Here is a 9,683-nt window from a genome sequence, read left to right as displayed (position 1 = left end):
CCTGCACTCTTTAGTATTTACATGCTGCCGCTAGGTGACATCATACGCAAATACGGTGTTAGCTTTCACTGTTATGCTGATGACACTCAACTCTACATGCCCCTAAAGCTGACCAACACGCCGGATTGTAGTCAGCTGGAGGCGTGTCTTAATGAAATTAAACAATGGATGTCCGCTAACTTTTTGCAACTCAACGCTAAGAAAACGGAAATGCTGATTATCGGTCCTGCTCAACACCGACATCTATTTAATAATACCACCTTAACATTTGACAACCAAACAATTACACAAGGCGACTCGGTAAAGAATCTGGGTATTATCTTCGACCCAACTCTCTCGTTTGAGTCACACATTAAGAGTGTTACTAAAACGGCCTTCTTTCATCTCCGTAATATCGCTAAAATTCGTTCCATTTTGTCCACAAGCGATGCTGAGATCATTATTCATGCGTTCGTTACATCTCGTCTCGATTACTGTAACGTTTTATTTTCGGGCCTCCCTATGTCTAGCATTAAAAGATTACAGATGGTACAAAATGCGGCTGCTAGACTTTTGACAAAAACAAGAAAGTTTGATCATATTACGCCTATACTGGCTCACTTGCACTGGCTTCCTGTGCACCTAAGATGCGACTTTAGGTTTTACTACTTACGTATAAAATACTACACGGTCAAGCTCCTGCCTATCTTGCCGATTGTATTGTACCATATGTCCCGGCAAGAAATCTGCGTTCAAAGAACTCCGGCTTATTAGTGATTCCCAGAGCCCAAAAAAAGTCTGCGGGCTATAGAGCGTTTTCTATTCGGGCTCCAATACTATGGAATGCCCTTCCGGTAAAAGTTAGAGATGCTACCTCAGTAGAAGCATTTAAGTCTCATCTTAAAACTCATTTGTATACTCTAGCCTTTAAATAGACTCCCTTTTTAGACCAGTTGATCTGCCTTTTCTTTTCTTTTCTTTTCTACTCTGCTCCCAACCGGATGGGGACATCTCTACGCTGCTGACCCGTCTCCGCTTGGGATGGTTCCTGCTGGCCCCACTATGGACTGGACTTTCGCTGATGTGTTGGACTTTCACAATATTATGTTAGACCCACTCGACATCCATTGCTTTCGGTCTCCCCTAGAGGGGGGGGGGGGGGGGTTACCCACATATGCGGTCCTCTCCAAGGTTTCTCATAGTCATTCACATTGACGTCCCACTGGGGTGAGTTTTCCTTGCCCGTATGTGGGCTCTGTACCGAGGATGTCGTTGTGGCTTGTACAGCCCTTTGAGACACTTGTGATTTAGGGCTATATAAATAAACATTGATTGATTGATTGATTGACTTTTCCAGATGTTCTTGTTATCAGACCATATTTTTGGTAAATTAGATGGAAATTTTGGGATTATTTTTTTTACCTAGGTAAAAATTCCATCTAATATACCGAAAATATGGTCTGATTACAAGAATATCAATTATATATTTAATTATTATTTAATTCACTTTATTATTCATTATTTCACACAGTTTTTTATGCATTTGTAACCCTTTTGACTCACCTCAAAGTTGTATCTAAGGACATTTTGTGGCAGTCGATAATAAATTTTATGGTCACCACTGAACACTTTTCTGCACTGTCCTCCAAAACTCAGAGTATTGATCACACCTGCCCTCAGCTTCCCTGTGAGCACATCATACCTAGAAATACCAAAAATAAACTCTTGGTTATATAGGAACTAGAATGCAATAACTTTTTTAAGACATAAAAAAAGAAAACAAAGTTGAATAATGTTTTTTTTAAGTGTTCATTCTTTTGAAACACAATGTAATTTAGTTTTTCTCATTAAATACTGAGAAAAAAAACATACTCTGTAAAAAGGTCAGCTTTAAGATTTAAGAATTGGTTTGAAAAATACAAATAAACACATACATACATATACAAAGCAAAGCAAGGAAAAATATCCAAGCTTAAAGAAGACATGACACCTTGGGGCGGTATAGCTCGGTTGGTAGAGTGGCCGTGCCAGCAACTTGAGGGTTCCAGGTTCGATCCCCGCTTCTGCCATCCAAGTCGCCGCTGTTGTGTCCTTGGGCAAGACACTTTACCCACCTGCTCCCAGTGCCACCCACACTGGTTTAAATGTAACTTATTGGGTTTCACTATGTAAAAGCGCTTTGAGTCACTGGAGAAAAGCGCTATATAAATATACTGTAATTCACTTCACTTCACACCTTAAAACTAGTGTACTTTCACTATTAATCAGCATTTTTGTTACTTATTGTATTCTGTTAGTGGAGAAGTGGTACTTCATTTCTCCTTAATGGTATTTATGTTTTTTTTCCTGCAATAAATATTGTAAGTTATGTTTAAATTACTCCTGATTTTGCATCTAGCTGCTTTTTCTAAAGGCTGTCATAAAATATATGTTTTTTTACGGGTAACATACATGACAATTACAGTCTTGGCACAAGCAGATGCAGCTTTAGTTACCAAAAAAATAGTATTAATATTTTTCTTTTGTAGCATTTAAGAAAATGTGTCTTGGTGTCATAGAATAAACATACATTTGACATCTCCTATAATGCTTTAAAATATAATAGCTTTTACATAGCTTTTCTATTTATGCCAATTTTTTTTGTATTTTGTATTTGTGCTAACTAGTGAGATACTTAAAACCTTAATGGTTGCTTCAATTACCACTTGTCCTACTACAAAACCCAAAACCAGTGAAGTTGGCATGTTGTGTAATTCGTACATAAAAACAGAATACAATGATTTTCAAATTATTTTCAACTTATGTTCAATTGAAAAGACTGCAAAGACAAGATACTTAATGTTCCAACTGAGAAACAACATTTTTTTTAGCAAATAATCATTAACTTAGAATTTAATGGCAGCAACACATTGCAAAAAAGTTGGCACAAGGGCATTTTTACCACTGTGGTACATGGCCTTTCCTTTTAACAACACTCAGTAAACGTTTAGGGAACTGAGGAGACCAATTTCTGAAGCTTTTCATGTGGAATTTTTTCCCATTCTTGCTTGATGTACAGCTTAAGTTGTTCAACAGTCGTTGTATTTTACGCTTCATATTGCGCCACACATTTTCAATGGGAGACAGGTGTGGACAACAGGCAGGCCAGTCTAGTACCCGCACTCTTTTACTATGAAGCCACGCTGTTATAACACGTGGCTTGGCATTGTCTTGCTGAAATAAGCAGGGGCGTCCATGATAACGTTGCTTGGATGGCAACATATTTTGCTCCAAAACCTGTATGTACCTTTCAGCATTAATGGCGCCTTCACAGATGTGTAAGTTACCCATGTCTGGGGCACTAATACACCCCCATACCATCACAGATGCTGGCTTTTGAACTTTGCGCCTATAACAATACGGATGGTTCTTTTCCTCTTTGTTCCATAGGACACCACGTCCACAGTTTCCAAAAACAATTTGAAATGTGGACTCGTCAGACCACAGAACACTTTTCCACTTTGCATCAGTCCATCGGGCCCAGCGAAGCCGGCGGCGTTTCTGGGTGTTGTCGATAAATGGCTTTGGCTTTGCATAGTAGAGTTTTAACTTGCACTTACAGATGTAGCGATGAACTGTAGTTACTGACAGTGGTTTTCTGAAGTGTTCCTGAGCCCATGTGGTGATATCCTTTACACACTGATGTCGCTTTTTGATGCAGTACTGCCTGAGGGATCGAAGGTCCATAATGTCATTGCTTACGTGCAGTGATTTCTCCAGATTTTCTGAACCTTTTGATGATATTACAGACGGTAGATGGTGAAATCCCTAAATTCCTTGCAATAGCTCGTTGAGAAATATTGTTCTTAAACTGTTCGACAATTTGCTAACGCATTTGTTCACAAAGTGGTGACCCTCGCCCCATCCTTGTTTGTGAATGACTGAGCATTTCATTTCATTCCACTTGTGCCAGCTTTTTTGAAACATGTTGCAGGCATCAAATTCCAAATGAGCTAATATTTGCAAAAAATAACAAAGTTTTCCCGTTCGAACGGTAAGTATCTTGTCTTTGCATTCTATTCAATTCAATATAGGTTGAAATGAATTTGCAAATCATTGTGTTTTGTTTTTATTTACGAATTACACGGCGTGCAAACTTCACTGGTTTTTGGGTTTTGCACTTTTATTGCATTTATTATAACAAAAAATTTAAAAAGCAGAAATAATAACGCAGCTGGTACCCCTCACACTGACCAACATGTATGAGTATGCAGAAGGTTACTCACCCTTTGCCAGTCAATTCAGAGTTTGGGGGAGTTTTATCAAGATCACAAACAAACTGACTGCTATCTTCATTACAAACTCTCTCATCCAGACCATCTTCACAGTCCTGGTCCCCATTACACACCAGAGACTGACTAGTGCATTGACCTGTGTTGGGGGCATTTTAGTTTTACCATACACTTCATTTTAATTATCAATTCAATTAATTTAGGAGAGCCCCTTGAGATGCGGCATCTCGTTTTCAAGGGGGTCCCTACACAAATACATAAAACATAAAACATGCAATGCAATAAAACACAAACAATAACACACTGCTGCCACTTCCACATCACACCTGCTCACACAACATTTACATAATCCAGTGCAATAGATTAAAATACAATACAATTTAAACAGTTTTTAAAATCCAATTTCAAGTTATTTGCACTGGAAAAACAAAAATTCTCACCCGACGTGCATCGGAACCTTTCCATACAGCCAGATTCCAGAGGACATCCCTTTTGCGGGATGCAGGGGTGAGTTTGGGAATTTTCTCCTGAACATGGCACACCCCCAAACTGGGCATACACCTCCACATGCCGTATCCGCACCTGATAGGAAAGCTCAATGGTGGTAACTTAATAAAAGGTGTGATTTGGGCTTTGTGACTGCATTAAGCAGTATGGATGGGTAATACTGTCTATACGTGGACCTTGGAGTTTGTTTTCCCGGAATGCAAAGGAAAGTTGGCGCGGGCAAGGCGTGATTGTAAGTACATGATTTATTAAAACACTAACAAACTACAAAAAAGGGAGCAAACAAAAGGCGCGCACAATGGCGGAGAACAAACTTGGCTAATGAAACCAAAAGACTAGCACAAAGGCAATTAACTATGAACACGAAACAAAAACACTTACTGTAGCATGGCATGAAGTAAGAACTATGGTAAACAGGAATATCATGGGTAGCAGTAGCATGGATGGATAGGTAGATAGCATGGTATGAAAGGATATGACACCAGGACGAAGCGTGAGACAGGTGCGTGACGAGGACAGGTGAAAACTAATGGGTAGTCATGGAAACAAAAACAATGGAGAGTAAACAGAAACTAAAGAGTCCAATAACTAAACAAAACAAAACATGACTAAAACAAAACATGATCACACAGACGTGACAAATACCAAGTAAATACACGGCCAGTATAGATGTCCGATAATATCGGACTGCCGATATTATCGGCCGATAAATGCTTTAAAATGTAATATCGGAAATTATCGGTATCGGTTTCAAAATGTTTTATTTTTTTATTTTGTATTTTTTTGTCCTGTCCAGCTTCTCAGGCAAATCATGTAGTTGATGTAGATACCCATATCGGCTGTTCAGATTGAGCCCAGTTTATAATTTCCTGTTATACAGTATGCCAGGCAGTGTTGCACTAAAGGAGGACTATGTTATTGTTTACTTTATTACTCTAGTACACTCTGGACTGAAGCTGTGTGCCTTCATTGTTTTTGTAGCTGTTGTTTTGAGGCATGTTTAAAAATTTTTTTAAAATAATGCACTTTGTGAAAGTCAAAGTATAGTACTTCCCATAGTTGTAGTGGGTATCAGGATTATCTCAGGGAGAGCATGTCCCAAATTCCAAGCTGCTGTTTTGAGTCATGTTAAAAAAAAGAATGCACTTTGTGACTTCAATAATAAATATGGCAGTGCCATGTTGGCATTTTATTTTTCCATAACTTGAATTGATTTATTTTGGAAAACCTTGTTACATTGTTTAATGCATCCAGCGGGGCAACACAACAAAATTAGGCATAATAATGTGTTAATTCCTCGACTGTATATATCGGTATCGGTTGATATCGGAATCGGTAATTAAGAGTTGAACAATATCGGAATATCGGATATCGGCAAAAAAGCCAATATCGGACATCTCTAACGGCCAGTGTTGCTAGGATTTCAAGTATTGTGATACTTTTAAATAATTCTCCATGTTCGTGTACATTTTTCAGAGAATTTTATCTTGAAGCATTTTGTTTGACAGTGTCACTTGCGCTTCATTTTTTACTTGTGTTACTTGTGTAACTTGTTTTCTCTCTGTCTTAGTTTCTGAGCACAGGATTTAGTATAATCTCTGATTATTTTGACTGTTTTTTTTTTTAAAGTTTTAATGGCCAATCCTAAAATTGTGTAATGTTATTAAGGTGTTTTAATAGTATTCTACTCGAAATGATTGCTGTGCTGTTCAGTAGCTACTAGGTATCTCATCGCTAAGGATTGTTTTTGCTATTGTTGCTCGTTTACACATGCTAGTTGGAAACTACAGTATACAAACAGCTTGTTCTGTGCATGTACAGTTGTGGTCAAAAGTTTACATACACTTGTAAAGAACATAATGTCATGGCTGTCTTGAGATTCCAATCATTTCTACAACTCTTATTTTATTGTGATAGAGTGATTGGAGCACATACTTGTTGGTCACAAAAAACATTCATGAAGTTCGGTTCTTTTATGAATGTGACCGAATCTGCTGGGTCAAAAGTATACATACAGCAATGTTAATATTTGGTTACATGTCCCTTGGCAAGTTTCACTGCAATAAGGCACTTTTGGTAGCCATCCACAAGCTTCTGGCAAGCTTCTGGTTGAATTTTTGACCATCTCCTTGACAAAATTGGTGCAGTTTAGCTAAATGTGTTGGTTTTCTGACATGGACTTGTTTCTTCAGCATTGTCCACACGTTTAAGTCAGGACTTTGGGAATGCCATTACAAAACCTTATTTAGTCATTCCTTTACCACTTTTGACGTGTGTTTGGGGTCATTGTCCTGTTGGAACACCCAACTGCGCCCAAGACCCAACATCCGGGCTGATGATTTTAGGCTGTCCTGAAAAATTTTGGGAGTAATCCTCCTTTTTCATTGTCCCATTTAAAGCACCAGTTCCAATGGCAACAAAACAGGCCCAGAGTATAATACTACCACCACCATGCTTGACGGTTGGAATGGTGTTCCTGGGATTAAATGCCTCACCCTTTCTCCTCCAAACATATTGCTGGGTATTGTGGCCAAACAGCTCAATTTTTGTTTCTTCTGTAAAGTGGTAAAGTAATGGCTAAATCAGGCTAGAATTAAGGTTTTAGGATGGCCTTCCCAAAGTCCTGACTTAAACGTGTGGACAATGCTGAAGAAACAAGTCCATGTCAGAAAAAAACAACAAATTTAGCTGAACTGCACCAATTTTGTCAAGAGGAGTGGTCAAAAATTCAAGCAGAAGCTTGTGGATGGCTACCAAAAGCGCCTTATTGCAGTGAAACTTGCCAAGGGACATGTAACCAAATATTAACATTGCTGTATGTATACTTTTGACCCAGCAGATTTGGTCACATTTTCAGTAGACCCATAATAAATTCATCATACAACCAAACTTCATGAATGTTTTTGTCAACAACAAGTATGTGCTCCAATCACTCTATCACAAAAAATAAAAGTTGTACAAGTTATTGGAAACTCAAGACAGCCATGACATTATGTTCTTTACAAGTGTATGTAAACTTTTGACCATGACTGCATCTGTTGGTTGTAATTTTTCATTACTTTTGGTGATTCCAAATACACAAACAGGTACCAACAGGCCATAAAAGTGGGTTTTGCATAGTATGACCCCTTTAAGTTTGAAGTAAGTAATCAGGGTTAGATTTACGACACAGCCCTAGCGAGAGTTTTTTGTTACCTTTGTTCTGGTGCAACCATCGCACTCAGACCAATCTCTGTAAGGCCCCAATCTGCAGTTTATTGGCTGCAGACAGCTACAAAAAAAAACAGATAAAGTGATTAAAAATCAGATCATCATAAATGTTTTTTTCTGTATTCGTTCACACTGCTTGCGAGGTACTTATCACTTACCGAATTGGAAAAATAAACACAAACAGCAAAGCCAAAGGAGTCAACTGTGAACACACAACAGCAATATTCAATCATTTAAAACAGTAACAATATTGAACATATATTCAAAAACTGGTCAGAATTTTGTTTTGTTGTAAATCAATGTTGAAACAATTAAAGCAGATTACATATTTTGGTATTTAAAACCCGGATTAGGCACCGTCAACAAATCAGAGTAGTTAACATTGTTGGGTTTTACCTTCATGGTGGTGTTGTCTTATCCAGTTAGGAAACACTCGGGTCAGTTTCGTATGACCAGCAGAGAGAGATTACTCAACTAAACCCAATATCCTGGAATTTCCCCCAAATGGTGAAAGTCTCATCTGTCAAGCCGACGTCAAGTGCCTAAGTACACAGTGAGTAGAGAATCTGTCAGACTGCATTCTTTTCCAAGGCTTCGTTTCAAATGTCAAACGTTATATTTTAAACATCCCGAGCTGTACAACAGCATCCACAGCTAATATTTTAATCCTGCATCATACAGATGTGATATGAATTCTGCTTTCTGTCAGAGTGCTCCAATATGTTGCGTAATCGTTGTTTGTTCTAAATTGGGGATATGTGCTGGAATAGGACAAAGGTTAGCACATCCTAATTTGTAAAGTTTGTCTTTACTGCTAAGTAAACACACAAATTGGTTCCACCCGCGTATCCGCAGATTTCCTTCCTCTGATAAATTATACAAAACCAGTGAAGTTGGCACGTTGTGTAAATCGTAAATAAAAACAGAATACAATGATTTGCAAATCCTTTTCAACTTATATTCAATTGAATAGACTGCAAAGACAAGATATGTAATGTTCGAACTGAGAAACACTTTTTTTTTTGCAAATGATCATTAAAGGCCTACTGAAATGAAATTGTTTTATTTAAACGGGGATAGCAGATCCATTCTATGTGTCATACTTGATCATTTCGCGATATTACCATATTTTTGCTGAAAGGATTTAGTAGAGAACATCGACGATAAAGTTCGCAACTTTTGGTCGCTGATAAAAAAAAGCCTTGCCTGTACCCGAAGTAGCGTGACATCGCAGGTTGAAAGGCTCCTCACATTTCCCCATTGTTTACAATAATGGCCGCCAGCAGCGAGAGCGATTCGGACCGAGAAAGCAACGATTACCCCGTTAATTTGAGCCAGGGTGAAAGATTTGTGGATGAGGAACGTGAGAGTGAAGGATTAGAGTGCAGTGCAGGACGTATCTTTTTTCGCTCTGACCGTAACTTAGGTACAAGGGCTCATTGGATTCCACACTCTCTCCTTTTTCTATTGTGGATCACGGATTTGTATTTTAAACCACCTCGGATACTATATCCTCTTGAAAATGAGAGTCGAGAACGCCAAATGGACATTCACAGTGACTTTTATCTCCACGACAATACATCGGCGAAGCACTTTAGCTATGGAGCTAACGTGATAGCATTGTGCTTAAATGCATATAGAAACAGACGAAATAAGCCCCTGACTGGAAGGATAGACAGAATACTACCAAACTCTGGACCTGTAACCACACGGTTA

The 9,683-nt window shown here is 38.5% G+C and overlaps 1 protein-coding gene across 1 annotated transcript in view; it reads right to left on the bottom strand.

The window, feature by feature from the left end:
* Positions 1-8,673, bottom strand: part of c7b (complement component 7b) — a 45,215-nt gene extending 36,542 nt beyond the window's left edge. Inside the window, exons 1-6 of the mRNA XM_062031611.1 lie at positions 8,364-8,673; positions 8,126-8,169; positions 7,953-8,028; positions 4,691-4,832; positions 4,245-4,389; positions 1,543-1,681 (exon numbers count right to left, since the gene is read on the bottom strand). Coding sequence (XP_061887595.1) covers positions 1,543-1,681; positions 4,245-4,389; positions 4,691-4,832; positions 7,953-8,028; positions 8,126-8,169; positions 8,364-8,369 — 552 coding nt within the window. The 5' untranslated portion in view covers positions 8,370-8,673. The remainder of the gene's footprint in view (positions 1-1,542; positions 1,682-4,244; positions 4,390-4,690; positions 4,833-7,952; positions 8,029-8,125; positions 8,170-8,363) is intronic.
* Positions 8,674-9,683: the final 1,010 nt, after the last annotated feature.

Source organism: Entelurus aequoreus, linkage group LG21 (genome assembly GCF_033978785.1).
Source record: "Entelurus aequoreus isolate RoL-2023_Sb linkage group LG21, RoL_Eaeq_v1.1, whole genome shotgun sequence".
Lineage (NCBI taxonomy): Eukaryota > Metazoa > Chordata > Actinopteri > Syngnathiformes > Syngnathidae > Entelurus > Entelurus aequoreus.
The sequence above is the reverse complement of the archived record's forward strand: the minus strand, read 5'-3'. Positions and strand labels throughout refer to the sequence as shown.